Source organism: Dasypus novemcinctus, chromosome 2 (assembly GCF_030445035.2).
Source record: "Dasypus novemcinctus isolate mDasNov1 chromosome 2, mDasNov1.1.hap2, whole genome shotgun sequence".
Taxonomy (NCBI): Eukaryota; Metazoa; Chordata; class Mammalia; order Cingulata; family Dasypodidae; genus Dasypus; species Dasypus novemcinctus.
Genome location: NC_080674.1, coordinates 164,494,547 through 164,511,153, shown reverse-complemented (window position 1 = coordinate 164,511,153; position 16,607 = coordinate 164,494,547). Strand labels below are relative to the sequence as shown.

The 16,607-nt window shown below is 46.7% G+C and overlaps 1 protein-coding gene across 2 annotated transcripts in view; it reads right to left on the bottom strand.

Annotated features, from left to right (window-relative positions):
- LARP1 (La ribonucleoprotein 1, translational regulator) overlaps nt 1-16,607 on the bottom strand; it is a 55,419-nt gene that overhangs the window by 26,110 nt on the left and 12,702 nt on the right. For both annotated transcript variants that reach the window (XM_058281174.2, XM_058281182.2), the window contains exon 2: nt 61-122. In XM_058281174.2, the coding sequence (XP_058137157.1) occupies nt 61-122 (62 nt within the window). The remainder of the gene's footprint in view (nt 1-60; nt 123-16,607) is intronic.

Below are 16,607 nucleotides of genomic sequence, written 5' to 3'. Positions count from 1 at the left end.
ACAGGAAAAGAGCTCACCACCTCCAGGAAGTCCCCTCAAGCACCCACTGCTACTCCTTACCTTACTGCTTTTGCGCTGCTTAGGAACTGCTGCTCTCACCACCTTGGCTGGGGCAGAATGTTCTGTAGGAATAAGAAGAGAAAGAAGGTTATGCCGAGCCCAAGCAAGGAGTGGGCCACCAGCTGCTTCTCTCCTTCATCCACCCCTTCCTCCCTAAGGAAGATGAGATGGTAGAGGAAAGAAGAACAATTATTCAAACCCCAGTAACAATTTCACTAGCTTCTTTCTGAAAAAATCGTGGGAAAAGGAACATGGAAAAAAGCAGGCAGAAAGCAGATTCTGAGATGGGAGGGCTCCTATAGAATGTAGTTCTATACTATTTTATAAAATGGGGACCAAGGCCTGCAGTAGATGAGTCTACAGCAGAGTAAGTCCATGCCAGAGCCGGCCCTGTAATTCAGGGCTCCTTGAATCATGGCAGATTCCATAACCCTTGGAAGACACTTTCTGGCTCTAACATTCTAGTGCATGTGAGCAAACCAGGGCTAGTGATCAACAGAGAGGCAATATGAAAACCCTAACTGGGCTACTTAAAAGTCCAGAGATCTCTCTAAGCCTGTAAAAATCAGTGTCAGATCTGTCCTTAATGATCTGTGATCAACGGAAAAGCTGGCCACTCAGGAAAATGTCTGTGCCTTCCAAATTTCCAAAAGAAAAGAGGTTCCCACCTGACCCACAAACACCACCTTTTTCTTATGATACCAACTAGGCAAGTGTTTAAGTTATGTACAAGAATGCCCACCATTCTTTTCCTGCCGCCACGGAGGTATGCTGAGGCAGGGGCTCAGGGGATTTCAAGATTCGGCTCTACTGCCACTGCTGAGGAAGGCACTGTTGCTGGAGGTGTAATGGACGTTAACACTGCATTTTAAGAGGTGCTAAAAACTGCCCTCATCCACAATGGCCTAGCACATAGCTGCCAAAGCCTAGACAAGCACCAAGCCCATCTTTGTGTGCTTGTATCCAACTGTAATGAACCCATGAATGTCAAGCTGGTAGAAGCCCTTTGTGCTGAGCACCAAATCAACCTAATTAAGGTTGACAACAGCAAGAAACTAGGCAAATAGGTAGGCCTTTGTAAAATCAACAGAGAGGGGAAACCCTGTAAAAGTAGTTGGTTGCAGTTGTGTGGTTGTTAAGGACTATGGCAAAGAATATCAGGCCAAGGATGTCATCAAAGAATATTTCAAATGCAAGAAATAAATAAAAAACGCTGCTCTCATTCTTCAAAAAAATAAAAATGTCCACCAAAGTGGTACTTAGAACTTCAAAAACAGAAAACCTACATATCTGCCAGTAGGGAAGTGGTTAAATAAAGTTCACCAATTTTTAAAACAGTCATTAAAATGATAACGAGGGCGGCGGACTTGGCCCAGTGGTTAGGGCGTCCATCTACCACATGGGAGGTCCGCGGTTCAAACTCCGGGTCTCCTTGACCCGTGTGGAGCTGGCCCATGTGCAGTGCTGATGTGCTCAAGGAGTGCCGTGCCACGCAAGGAGTGCCGTGCCACGCAGGGGTGTCCCCTGAATAGGGGAGCCCCACGCACAAGGAGTGCACCCCGTAAGGAGAGCTGCCCAGCGTGAAAGAAAGTGCAGCCTGCCCAGGAATGGTGCCACACACATGGAGAGCTGACACAACAAGATGACACAACAAAAAGAAACACAGATTCCCGTGCCGCTGACAACAACAGAAGCGGACAAAGACAACGATGCAGCAAATAGACACAAAGAACAGACAACCGGGGGTGGGGGGGGAGAGAAATAAATAAATAAAAATCTTTTTTAAAAAAAATGATGACTCTACTCATGAAAATATGGACCCTCGATGAGAAAAGATTACACAACAAGCCTATTTTGTAAAACTAAATTAAAAGTACATATGTACACACATACACAGTAGGAACTCTGGAAGGATATATAGCAAAATATTATCAGGAGTGGGTAGTATGCTTACACTGACTTTTTCTGTTTTGAATTCCTAATAGTTTCTGAAGTTATAACTATGAAAGACATGGGCTTTTTAAAAAAAAAAGAAAACAAGTGTCTTCTTTTTTTCTTTAGAAGGAAGTGACTTTAATAGGTCTGATCCTTTCTACACCTACACTTATTTTCCTAGTATGGTTCTGACCCCTTCCTCCCCACCAGAGACCCACCAGAAAAGACACATCCTCTGCCCACCCATTTCCCTCAAATCATCTTGATTCCACTGTTGGCCAGCCACTGCACCAAGGCAAGCGCTGCCCCCAGTCCCTAAGGAGAGATTTGCCCAGCTGGCCTCGAAAAGAATGTTCTATTTCTTGATCAGACCCATGTTCCCTTAATGAGTAGAGAGTGTCCTTGCCTGATTCCTAACTGTGAGGCCACTGCATTCCTTCCTTCCACCTCCTTCCGGAGCCACTGCCCCCTCAAGACACCCCACATACCTACAAAGAATTGGAGCTGTGAAATTCAGCCCACAGCACCCCTTATTCCCAGTGCTTGGGAGTGGAAAACAAACAAAACAAAACAAAAAAAACAGAAAATCTCTCTCAGTGCCAAGAATATGGAGCCCTTAAGCCCAGGGGGCTACTCTGCATCCACTGTCCTGCCAATCTTGGTTGGCACAGACAAACCTAACATCACCCAGTTCCCTGATCAGGGTAAGGATCTTTACCTGCTTCAAACCAGGACCTGGTAGAGGCAGGTGTACAAGATATATTAATCTCCCTCGTTTACAACTGAGCTATAGTTGGTAATCACATCTCTCAGGAACCCTTTCAACTCCCAACTGCATGCTACCAGGAGGGCAAAGGACCTGCAACACCCAGTTAATTAACAGGAATTTGGAAAGAGGAATCAGGTTCAGAGGGCAAGGTGTTTCTGAAAACTCTCCTCAAAAACGTGAAGTAGAGTTTTTCAGGTTGTTGTCTACTATATAAACCCTTTTAAAACCGAGAAGGGTCAAATGCTGTAATCACCCTGCCTGGAATTTTGTTCACCACAATCACAAAGGGACAAATCAAAAGTATTGAAAGTTTAGGCTGGACACCAACCAATGTGAGAGCTCTCCTATCACTAAAAGGCTCCAGTGATAACCTATTCTTCCAACAACCCATCTGATGAGGAGGAATGTGGCTAGTCTGTGTATACATTTAGAGTATTTTAAAATTAGTCTTCTGTGGAGGCTTGTGTGAAGTTTGTTGTGATTTCCTAACAGTCTGTTCCAAGGAAGAACAAAGTCCCTTGGAGAGGCAGAAAATTCACTGTGGTGAGAACAGTAACTGCCCTTAAGCAAAATTTATAGATTAAAATCCTGGGGGAGCCAATGTGGCTTGGTGGTTGAGCACCAGCTTCCCACATACAAGGTGCCAGGTTCCATCCCCAGCTCCTCAAAAATTAAAAAAAGTCCTACGTAGGGGACGGGATGTACCTCAGCGGTTGAGCACCTGCTTCCCATGTACAAGGTCCTGGGTTCAATCCCCAGTACCTCCTAAAATGAAACAAACCAACAAAAACGCTATTTTAAATCCTGTGGGGTCTTGGCCTAGAAGACTTGGAGGCTCACAAGAGGGGCTGTCAGACACTTTGAAAGGTTGGAAAGGGAGATGAGGCTTTCTGGCTTGACTTCAACTACACGTGAACCAAATGAGATGAAACAAGATCAAGGTCTCTGGGTCCCCTCCTAGCTATCTACCCTCACCAGGCAAAACCACAGCACATAGGTATACACATCTATACACAAACATCCACACACAGAATATATAGGTCCAGGTGGGCCTGGCATCTCAAACAGCTCACAATGAAAACAAATCCCTAGGCAGGTACCAGTCTCCACTTTCAGTGTTATCCCAGGCAAATCAGAGACAAGCCCATTGCCCCTACCTCTGCATTCTGAGGTTTATACCTGCCGTCGCTCACCCAAAACCAGTTCAGGAAACATTAAGCTCACCACCCTTGCCCAAGACAACAGCTGTAGAACATTAGAGTTGCAAAATGACTCCAGAGATCTAGTCTAATACCCTCTATTTGCAAAAAGGGTAAGGGGCTTCCCTAGGGCAAGCTGCAGAGCCAGGGTGGGAACTAATTCCTTAACTCCCTTTTCAGTGCTCCTTCTAGCTCATCAGAGATTCCATGGAGCTCAAAAGCCCCCACATGGCCACTGGTGGATGAATTAGTCAAGAATCTTCCTGTGGACTCTTAGGTCATTACCCTGGCTTTCCCTAGTAAAGAGTTACTGATGGCAATGACAGGTTCTCAGAGAGAGAAGGCAGATGTGTGGAGAGGCAGGCTCTACCCAGGGCCTGGGCAGGAGGGAATCACACTTAGGCAGCTTATCTGCCCATCCGTCTCTGGAGCCAAGCATTTTAGGGGGTTGGACGACTGACAGAGGCTCCAAGAGAGAGTCTCTTCCTTCTTAATATGGGGCTATATAGGATATCTGGAAGAGGAAAAAGCTATCTCCTAGCCCCTATGGTTCTAGGAGATAAAGAAACTTTTTATCTGTGTCCAAACAAGCACATCTGAAATTCCATGAAAGAGAATTCTCATTTTTGTTGTTATTGTTGTTTGTAGTAGGGGGTATTAGATTTTTCCTGAAGCTGCAGTTACATGGCACTCACAATTCTTACTTCGACTACTTAACATTATTTGTGAATGGGGGAGGTGGGGGCTCTGCTAATACTGTTAATGAAGAGTGAAGAAAATAAGGGGCAGATGGTGGGTGCTAAGGGGTGAAAGGATAGAGACTGGAGTGGTGGAAACGGATGGCAGCTCCCCTAAAAAAAAGGAATGGCTAAACTATACCAACCTCAGTCTAACTCTGAGATTCTGTCTCTCTGTATCTCAACTTTCAAACGTGAAACAACATCTCTTTACTCAGACATTACATAGGAAAGTAGGACAGCACTGTGGCTAAGTACATGGACTTTGTCTGGAGTCCCTCTCTACTTTGCCTCCTGCAGAGCCTCTTTAAGCCTCAGTTTCCTCATCTGTAAAAGTGAAGCCATAGTTACATTAGGCCACTTGATGTTTAAGTGAACTGAGCATAACAGAGTACCTAGCACATAGCAAGTGCTCAATAAATGCTAAGTACTATAATTCAAACACACAAAGGAAGCTTTCTATTCCAAGCAATCCCCATCCTCACCTTTAAAGACAAACTGCCACAATCATTTATCACCATGGGAAAAAAAAAGAATCTGAGAGTATGGGAAAATTCTTAGGGATTAACTGGCCCAATCTGCCAAAACCAGATTGCAAAATCGAGACTCCTTAAGCCTGGCTCTTCCTCAGTGTAATGACCCATGGAGAGCAAACACCCCCACACTGCCCTCCACAGATAGGAGATGGCTGGGCTACAGGGCAAGTATGCACAGGAAAGAGGAAAGGAAAAAGGGGGGAATTTGCCATATGGCTCCCAGGTGGCTCTGACCTAAAACCTCTGCTATGCCAGAGGAAGGAAGAGTATGGTGAAGCCCTGGTATTCCCTTTGAGTTGAAGAAATTGAGCCAGCACAAAGAGGAAGAAAGCCCTGGCTTCAAGGAGTCTATCTCAGCCTACAGAGGGGGATAAACTCATATAAACACCTGGCACAATAGATAAAAAGATTAAAAAGTATTTTCCTATAGTGCCTTGTTCATAAAGGTCCTAAGTGCTGACCTTCTGAAATAAAAGCTATCCAGAGGGGTTAAGGAGCAAGCACTTGGCTCAACCCAACAGGAAACCAGTGAGAACTTTTAGGGGGAAGGCAAATGGGTGAGTCAAATTAATCAGGTCATGGTTGGTAGAAGGGAGAGCCTGGAGTTGAGGGAGGCTGGATAAAAGGTGAGTCAAGGACAGGCTAGAGCCCTGATTGTGGGAGTGGGGGCAGGAGTGGATGGGAGAAAACCTGTAGGACTGAGAGTGGGTGGCAACGGAGACCACCATACTTTAGGCCTGGGTACTGCCAGGGAGATTGGGGAAATTCAAAGGTTAATCTTGGGGCACACATCTGGACCCTTGGCACCTGAGAAGGCACCTGAGAAGGCTGAGCGTACCCCTCTGCAAGGAACTTCAACCTTGGGGAATAAGGTCATTCGTTAGGGTTAGGAACTGCAATTGGTCAGGTTACTTTCATCCACCTGCTGCCATACACATGGACTACTTCTGTGGTTGGCCATTAGGTCTTCTAGGGGAAGCCCTCATACACGACGAGTACAAGTGCAATGCCCCTGCTCTGTGGTATCCCTGCCCTGTAAGTGTTAAAGGTCTGGTTACTTAGCTGCCCTGCTCCCCAACAGACTATGTGCTCCCTGAGGGCAGGGATCAGGCCATTTTCCCAGCATTAACCCCAGCTCAGGGCTTGGCAACAAAGCAGGCACAACAAACAACTGCTTAATGAATAGTGAATGCACAAACCCATCCAACTCAATGACTTCACACCAGATAGAAGAAAAGAGGGTTTGCTTTTAAAGTGCTAATTCCTGAGGCAATGAGCTCAACCCTTAGCCTTCAGCTAGAGCCCTCCCCGTGGCAGGGCAACAAGAGTCCAAGAAGTTGCTGGCTCCCAGAGGAACCTAGGCCCAGCCCCGACCTGACTCTGAGTTAACCGATTGTCTGAAATCAGCGCTAGGCCCTAGTCCAGACCAACACTTATCAGGTGTACAGCCTTGGGGACACTTCCTACCACCCTCCCAAAGTCTCATCCTCCTCAACTGAAAACTTGATACATTTCCTCCCTTCCACTAGGTGACAAAGAATTGAAGCCAGGACATTCAAGATGGAAGAAGTACTTAGAAGAATGAAAAGTGGTAGTAGTAACATTAAGTCTATAGGTGTGCAGGGAGAGAAGGCAAAGATCTCCTTAACCATTGGGATTTCTCATCAAAGCCAGAGAGAGCTAGTGGCAAGTTACAGTCAAAATAAGGTCAATAAAGAATGCAGATGATATGTAGTGGACACTCTGTTCTAAACTCTCTGCAAGGAATTTCTTTCTTAATTCCTAAAATAATGCTGAGTTAGTTCCTGTAGTGGATCCCAATTTACAAATGAGGAAACCACAGGCACATGGTGGAAAGGTTATTTGGCCAGATCACAGACAGCAAGCAGTAGAACAGGATTTGAAGTCAAGCAATCTGACTCTAAAATCTATGCTCTTAACTACTACGAGGCAGTGGAGAAGGTGGAAGAAAGCTAAGGGGTCCAAGTTACCACTTCATTATTACTGGGCAGGCTCTCAAAGGTAGGGCTGCAGAGGCATCACTGAACACTGTAAAAAGGCAAGGCTCACTGCAAGGGAGTCTTAAAGGCACAGGGCAGGGCAAGTGACACTCCCGGACCAGACACCAGTGACCTGACAATCTTCCTCTCTTGCTTCCCAGGTAAGGGAAAATCACCAAACATACTCAGCAGGGTCCCTACCTCTAGATTCTGGCACCTTTATACGGAAAAAGGCATTGCTCAGGCCTGTTTCCTAGTTCCTCCATGCCAGCCATGCCCCAGGCTACAGCACAGAGGCTTATCAGAAAAGTTCTAGAGGACATAGATTCCTCTCCTACCCTCAGCCTCCCCAGATGGGGGAGGCCCCCACCATCTGCCTGGGCTGTAGCCTGGGACCCTGGAAAGCAGTGGAACCATCTAAGGGAGAGTGATGGGGCGATGATGCCAGGAAAAGGAATCTGGTTCATACAATCCACCTGTGCCCATCCCTCCCAACAAGCCAGGGGCAGTCTGTGAAAAGCCTGGCATTTTCGGAGCTGTTACCCAGCCTGGGGATGGGGTAGAGCAAGGCAGAGGAGCTTGGGGACCAAACCAGTCTTTCATGCCATCCCCACCGATGCTACCACCTCCTAAGCAAGAACATTCCTCCACAGAGTAAAAAGAACACCAGATTAACCCTCCTCACCTTGTTCACCAATATGCACAGCAGCCACTTCTCAGAGGCCTCTCTCTGCCAAGCCCTCCCGCCCTGGATTTCCCCAAGACCTGCAGATGAAACACAGGAGGGGGCTGAAGTGGGCAAGAGAGAAAAGGAAACCTCCAGAGGGTCAGACCATCTCAGCAGAAGCTGCCTATCAGCAGCCAGTCTAAGAGTTCAGAGTCTGTGTCTCCTTGGGCTGGGGAGGAGGGGTAGAGGGTGGGCTGAGATCTGGTCACATGATGCCAGTAAGCCCAGCTGGCCCCAGATCTGGCCGACTATCTTTAGTCCCTGGGTGCTACAGGAGGCTCAGTGCCCCCACTCTCCCTGCCCAGACATGGGCACTGCTGCCCTAGTGTAGCTGTGGCCACTCCCACTGCTGGTACCAGTCCCTGAAGAAGCCCTGCCCAAAAGCTGATTAAGTAACAATCATCAGAGTGGAAATATTTCAGTGGCCACCAAAGCCCACAACCTCCAAATGCTGTCTCTCAAACCCAGCCTTTCCAAAAAGCACATTCAGCCTAGTAAGAACAGCAGTAACAGTCACTGTTTATGGAGTGTTGATTAACTGCCAGTGTTTTACATGTGTGTTATTTCACTTAATCACCTATACTACTATTCCAATTTTTTCAGAAAATGAAACTGAGGAAAAGGGCTTGCCCAAACCAAGGTCATACAGTACATGTTGTATCGAGATGGCTGATTCCTCATTATTCACAGGTCTCAGCATACACACCGACTTCCCAATGTAAAGTGTTATCTGACCAGTCTCTGGATAAAGTTTTTTTTTGGTACTAGGGGCCAGAGGTTGAACCCGGGACCTCGTATGTGGGAAGCCAGCGCCTAACCACTGAGCCACATGAGCTTCCCTGAGTTGGTTTTTCCGTTTGTTTGCTTGCTTGCTTGTTGTTTTTCTGTTTTTAGGAGGCACCAGGGACCAAACCTGAGACCTCATAGGAAGCAGGTGCTCAACTGTTTGAACCACATCCATTCCCCCAGATAAAGTTTTAATCTAGCCTACAGAGCACAACATCCTTCAGAGCATTTAATACTCCCTGAAATGGTTGCATTTGTGCGTGTCACTCAACTAATCTATACTGAGCCTTAACTATGTCCCCTGCATGGTGTGAAAGTGCTTTATATACATTAGCTCATTTATTTTTCACAACTACTCTAGGAGGTAGGTCTGATAATAACTGCCAGCTTACAGATGGGAAAACTGAGACTCTGAGAGACCTAGTGACCTGCTCAAGATTGTCAAGACTGTAGCAGAGCTGTGACCGAAACCCAAGTACAGTCTGACCTCAGTCTGGAATGCACCCTATGGAGTAAGCTCCATGAGGGCAGAGACCTTTTCTGCCCTGTTCACTGTTCCCTGGAGCCCAGCTCAGCAGCTTGTACCTGACAGGTCCACAGTAAGTATCTACTAAATAAAGTAATTTACATAGATATGGGTGTTTCTTAAAGTACTTCCAGAGCATTCTCTCCTGGAAAGAGGTTAGTTACCCCTTTGCCTTAGACCAAACAGCACAGTCGTGGTGTCTGGTGGCCACACAGCCTCTCAGTAACCCCTCGGAGGCCACACCTGTATTCAGTTCGATGCATTAGAACTGGCAGGTTTCAGTTCCACTGCCGTGGGCTGGCTGTGGGAAACAGTAGAGAGAGGGTATGCAACCCCAGAGTTTACAAACTCCACTGTCTCCAGGCCCCAGGCAGACCGTAAATCACAGGAAAGTTGGTTGGCAACCGTGGCAAGCTAGAAAACACAGCACGAGCTAAGGGGGCAGCACCCACTAAGGAGCAGTTGAAGCTCCACCCGTGAACCTAGGCTGAGTGTTGCCAGATCTTCTGAGTTTTCTAGAAAAATAAACAGATCTCTATGAGAAATTTTTGCTTTCTAAATACTGTTAACCAGTTTGCACTTAAAACAAACAACTTTCTGTAAGCTATATTTAGCGTGTGGGCTTCCCGTGTGCTCTCCCAGCTCCCGAGGAATAAGCACATCACTGGGCGTGGAGCTTGGTCCCGAAGTTCGTGAATATTTCTTGCAGGGAGGTAGCAGAGACCCATGCTCTGCTGAATGCCTGACTCGATTACCCTGATGTGGGAGGCTAGTGACCTCAAAGTGGGTTTTCCTCTGTGCCCACAGATCAGTGACCACCTCCCAATGATGCAGACTCATTTTTATTGTCCTAAATCTAGAGCACTATCTGCTGGAAGGAAGAGGCTTTTGAATTCCCATGTGATTATACTTTGAGTTCTCCCTGTTACTGGAGTGGAGAGGGCTGATCTCAGACTCAAACAAGGCTAAAAGTAACTTGAGAAATCTCATTGTACAGACAAGAAAACTGAGCGGCCAGAACACCTCCACCTCCCTACCACATGATAGATGCCCTCAAGTCATGGGCAGTTACCCAATCTACCCCCTTCTCCTTCAGCAAATGTCCAGGGGTCTGACCCCTATGTAAAACCCACCAAACCAACAATTTACTTGGTTGTAGGGTTGAGGGGCAGAACAGTGAACATCATGAACTTTGGAGTCCATGCTCGGATGTGCTAATGTACAGCCATGATCAACCAAGTAACTCAAATGCCTGGGGCAAACGGGTCAACTCTGACCCATCTCTCACCTAGTTTGTAACTCCACGGATTTCACTGGGCCACACATCAAAGGCTTCAGGAGCTTATCCCCTTCATTTACTCACCAGCGCAATTTCCCGCATCAGGACCAAGAATGGTCTGGCCAAGTCACAAGCTGAGTGTCTTGACAGACATCAGTTAACAGGAAATCAGTCTGGGCTGGGGCTAGGGGTTTAGGTTCATAACAAGCTCTCAATTCTGGCTGTGCCAGAGAAAGGAGAATGAAGGCTCTGAAGGGTCTGTCTGCTTCCTCCTTATAGTCACAGAGCCTCCAGCCTCTCTTACCCCTTACCCTAAACCCTGCTGTTTGCTCACCCAATCCCTGAAGTCTGGGTCCATTAAATTAATAATGGTCACCACTTACTAAGGCCAGGCCTTCTGCGCATTATGTTTTGTAATCCTCACAATGAAGGAACTGTTATCTCAATTTTTACAGTGGAGATTCAAAGAGGCTAAGCGATTAGCAGAAGATCACACCACAAAAAGGCATCTGACCCTAACCATCTGAAATCTCAGGCTACCCCAGGTCTCTCTTAGCTCTGCAGGAGATAAACACAGGGTTCTTTAGGTCCCCATAGGAATTCAGCTCAAGTCTGCAGGCCCTATAGGGGCCTGAGCACACCAGCAGAATCTATTTCTCTAGAAATAGCTGACCTGCCTGGTGGGGGTACTGCCAACCAACACACAGGAAGGAAAAAGCATCAGGAATCAAAGTACAGTTTTCTGCAAAGGCGATGTTCCAGAGCCACCTAAAACCTGAAGACCTGTGCTCTGGCCACCACAAAGCTCCAGGTGGAAGAAACTGCAGAGACCTTAAAGGTCAAAGAACAGGCAAGGGAAGGAAAAGGAAGAAGGAGAAAAGCAGGGGTCTTATATAGGCGCTGCTCCAGGACATGGAGGAAATGTGAGCAGAACATAAACCACTAGTTCAGGTAAATCACCCTACCTTACCTTTGGTGACTAAGGCTAATCAGCTCCTTAGGTTCTTCCTCATCCACACTGCATCTAACCTTCTAACAGCTTGAGGTTCACAGGGTAGATATGGTTTCCTCTACTGTACAGAATGCAGAACTGCAGCACACTGAGCTTCCCTAGCATCCCCAAGAGTACTGAATTGGTTTTGATCATCCCATCCCTGGGCTCCTGCCCCTGCACCATTAAGTAAAATATACTTGATCACTGGTAATTTCGCTACTGAGGGTTCTGTATGCCAGGCACTGGGGAAACAATGGTGAAAAGACAGCCTCTATCCTCTGGGAGCTAAATTTATTAAGGACTTTAATCTTAAACTCCACCTGTGATCAGTTGATCCTGACTTCCTGGGGTGCTGTGCTGAGGATCCTTAGGCAGCAAAAAGGCTCAGGAAAAATGTGGGACTAATCAGTGAGGTCTGCTCTGGGCAGAAGGGACAGCAGCCACAAACATCAGTATTTATAATTCCAGGCTGGCAATGACTAAAAAATGTTTTCCACTGCAACAAATATTTAAATTAGCTCATACTTTGTGCCAGTAGAGTGAACAGAGAAATGGTAAGAATGCCCAGGGCCCAGCCCATGAAATGAGCATCTGATGTGAGAGCTGACAGGGGTGCTGCTGGGTTCAATGCTCTTTCCCTCTGGAAATACTCTGTTCCCACAAGATATGCAACCTTGAGGCCTGGGCTCTGCCAGAGGGATATCAAGGCAAGGCCCAGGAAAAATGAAATGCAGAAACGCAAAATGAGAATTGTGAAACAGAAGCCTCCGGAAAGAGCACTAAGCTGGGAGTCAGTAAAACGGCATACCTTTCCAAGTTCAGCCCTGACCACCCTACTTCACCACCAGCAGGGTGGTGGATGGGTAAGAGCCTGAGCTCTAATGGTCAGGGTCAGAGTCTTGGCTCTGCCACTTGGGTGACCATTCTACCGATGGGAATAGAGCTCCTAATCTAATGGCACTGTGAGGATTAAATGAGTTGCTATTTGTAAAGTGCTTGGAAAAGTGCCTAAGCATACTCTCCTATACTTACATACACATCTGCTATTATCCTTTACAGACACACACAGACACACACACAGACAGACAGACACACACACACACACAACCACCACCACCCCCCCCCCCCCCGGCACACACCAAGCTCTCAATACCTGTTAGCTATTATTTTGGAGATTTACAGATCCTTTGAAATATGTGACTAAGACCAATAACAAACTTTTCCACTCCTTGGCAAGCCCTTCATTGGGCCTCCTGTTAGGTACCTTGCCCTGATATGTGCTTAATGCCCTCCCCTCCCCCCAGCACCAATGCTTTATATGGCTCTATCTAGAGTTCATAAATAAGGCAGAGTGGAAGGGTGGGGCCCTTTTTCAGGAAACTTAGAGCATTTCTGGGCAATACCTCCTCCATGTGGACAGCCCTTTTCTGGTTGTGTCAGGGCTCAGGGTGTGCCAACACGCTGGCCCAGCATGGGGGAGGGAAGAGCGCTAAAGGCATGTGCCTAGAGGACCAGGAGCTTCAACATCTGCACTGAGTTCACCTTGGGATTCATGCTAACAGACCTAATCCTCTTCTAATCTCCATACCTGCAGGACCACGCATTCAAAGGTTCTCCCATTTCTCCTTCCCTTGAAACAAGGACGAATGAAGAGAGATAGTGGACTGGCACTGTGTTCCCCTTGGTGCCACCAAGAGATGTGGCCAAGAGACAGCCTCAGTTTCCTGTCAAATGAGAATCGACCAGATTGCTTTCAAACACTCTTTAACTCTGATTTCTTTGCGTCTAGGGTCTCCAAAGGACTGTCACCTCCGAAGGGCCATGACAGGTGATTCAAGCTAGACAGTGAGGCAGAAAAGGCCTGGAGTGGTAAAGAAAATCCGAGAGCAACTACAAGCCCAATTGTAGCCACTGGGTAACTTTCCCTGCCTCTCCACTCCATTCTCAGCCGGCACTCAAGTATTAATAGTTTGTCACTGCCCTCACATCCCTTTCCCAATCCTCAGCAAAAGGGCCTCCCTCTTTAGTGGACAAGCTGCACTGCCTCTAGCTCCCGCACAGAAAAGTCAACCAGAGTCAAAAGACGCTTAAAAATTTTTATTGAGCTACTACTAAGCCCTTGGTATGATCCGTCATTCTTGTAAGTGACTCCCTTGCATTATGTTATTTAATAGGAAGGCTGATGCTTATCTTCTATGCATTGTCCTGAATTTTTTCTTTCTTAATTGTGCTTTAAAGCAGGAATGAAATTAAAAAAACAACAAAACTGGCTCTGCCAGTTTTTACTCTGACATAAGGGAGGTCCCTTAATCACCCTAAATCTCAGATTCCTTCTCTATAAAAGGTGGGCCACTACCAGCCACCTCAGGGGTACTTGTGAGGACTGCAAAAGATATGAATAAAGTGCTGTGCAAAGTCTTAAGCTTTATCCCAAAGGCAGTACCAATTCTTTCAATCCAAGGGCTTGAAATGGAAGACTAGATCCCAGGAGAAATGAAGGGACGGTAGTTTAGAATCCTCAGCTCTGGCAGGCACCACCTTGGACAGCGTTTTGCCTCAGGGCAACAGAGCTCCCAGGGGAGTATAAACCAAGTCACCTCCTCCAGCTACGAGGGCCCTAGGGAAGGCCCCTCCCAGTCCGTGGTGACTTGGCTCAGGGCTGCTGGGTGCTGCAGCTGTCATTCCGTGAGATGCCAGCAAGCTTGGGGTGACAGTACAGTGATGTTGTGGAGAGGAAGGTAGGCTTCCCTAGACCCAGCCAGTCTTCAAAACCCCAGTCATCAGTAATCTGGACCCTTTGATCTGAGGGCTTATCAAAGGTCTGCATATTCCCAGCACCCCTCTGAAGAGAAGATGTAGTGGAGGGGAAGGGAAGGGGTAAAGAAGGAAAGAGGCTGGCAGCCTGCCAAAGGTGTATTTGAAGAGGCAAATTTTATAGGCTGAAAAACTGAGGCAGAATTGGGTGAATGAAAAAGGAGAGAGGGAGGAAGGGAGGGAGGAAGGAAGGAAGGAACCAAACTCCTACAAATCTCAGATATGCCAAGAAAGAAAGTGAATGCCATGCAAGTGGCCTGGTGTGAAGCACAGGTGTCCCTGCACTGGGGGTACAAAAACGTTTGACACTCTAGTCAGTTATCTATGATAGAAATGTCTAAGTCCTGACTTCACCCTGGCCAAGCCAACCCGTGTCCTTTTCTGCAGCCACTCTAGCCCAGATGGTCCTATCTGCATGTGTTCCCCCTTGAGACACAGGCTAGTGCTGACCAGCCTCCACCTGCGATGCACTTGGGGCTGGGGACACCTCTCCGGGCAAACCGAAATGCCTTCCGCCACCAATTTCCTCTTTGAAGTTCTGCTAGTTCCAAAACCAAGATGTAAGCTCTTAGGAGGCAGCTGAGTGTGGTGGAAAGAGAACTGGTCTGGAAGTCAGGGTGCTGGTGTTTTAAACACTGCAGCCCTGTTTGGCAGCCTTGGTAAGGCGTTTCCCTGATCTGGTTTATTTCCCTCAGCAAAGTGTGACCTGTGTGTGTGTGCATGAGTACCTGTGAATTCTGGACTGGGCTCAGTGGTCTCAGATCAACCTAAGGTGCCTGCAGGGCACAGCACCAAGAGTTAAGGCTTTATAAGCAGACAAAGATAGGGTGTGTGCCATCATTCCCTAGAGATGTACCTCTGGGCCAGTTCTTCAACCTTTCTCTCAGGAAAATAGGAAATGCTGCCTACCTTGCCAAGGCTGCTTTGAGTGTTACAGTGAAAGCCTATGTATCTCTGTGGAAAAGAAAATGCAGGTCTCAAAATATTATGATCACATTTCGTTTCTGTTTTTCTAAAGAGTTCATGAGTGTGTAAACAGAAATGTTCTGACTGATACAGTACTCACTAGCACATGTGAATAATGAGTACTTGGAATGTGGCTCATACAAGTTGAGAAGTACTTTAAGTGTAAAATACACACCAGGTTTTGAGTGCAAAAAAAAATAAAATATTTCATCAATAATTTTTATGTTATTTACAGGTTATATAAAACAATTATTTGAATATATTGTGTTAAATATATTAAACAGACAACTTTTCTTTTAAAAATATGGCTACTAGAAACAATGTATGTGGCTTACATTATAGTTCTATTAAATAGCATAGAAGGATATACAAACCAATGCTTAATAGCATTTATGGTGGTTGGTGGGATTACAAAGGGATTTTCTTTTTATTTAGAAGATACTTCAACAGAATTTTTGCAATGTACTGGTGTTTGAGTCATTTGAAAAGTTTTTCACATTAAAAAAAAGTTAAAAGGCCCAACACAATAGTATCTCTCACCCCTCTGGTAATCCAGAAAGCCTCCCAAAGCCTGTGGAGACGCTAGGCTTTTTGAGAGTACCCCACCCCCACTCCCATGCCAGAAAACCCACAAGGTCAGCACAGCTCTTTCCAGCAGGCCCACACGTGGCCTGACAGAGCTGAAGAGAAACACCTCTAGGGGATGGGGGTGGGAGGTGGGGGTTTGGGCTCCCCTGCAGCTCAGAAGTTCTAGGACCTGGCTCACACCCACCTTATGCCCAGAAAGCCTAGCTTGCCAGGGGGTGCAGAGTTGGGGCCTTCAGGCAGGACCACAAGGACCCCAAACATATTCCAGCTCTCTGAAGATTTGTGTGGGTCCTCTCTCTTAGCAACAGTTTTCATAGTGGGGTATACTCCTGCAGTCTGGGAGAATGCAAAGCCTAATGTATATAAGGTGTGCAACTCTAGAGACCATCCTGCCATGGGCTCAAAAATCCCAGCAACTTAGTAACTACTGTGTAGCCTGAACAAATCGCTGAACCTCTCTGTGCTCCCTACTTTCTCTTCTATAAAATGAGGATCATAAAATAGCTAGATCCCTTAAGACTGCTGTGTAAATGAACCAAGTTAATGAATGAGATGGATGTGGTGGCTAAAATGTGTGATAATCATTTGAGAAGCAGAGTCTAGGGGCAGTCTGGGCGGGCTCCCCTGGGCATCTGTCCTCAACAAGGCAAGTCACACAAGAGGTAGATTCTAGTATACCTGGCCTAGAACA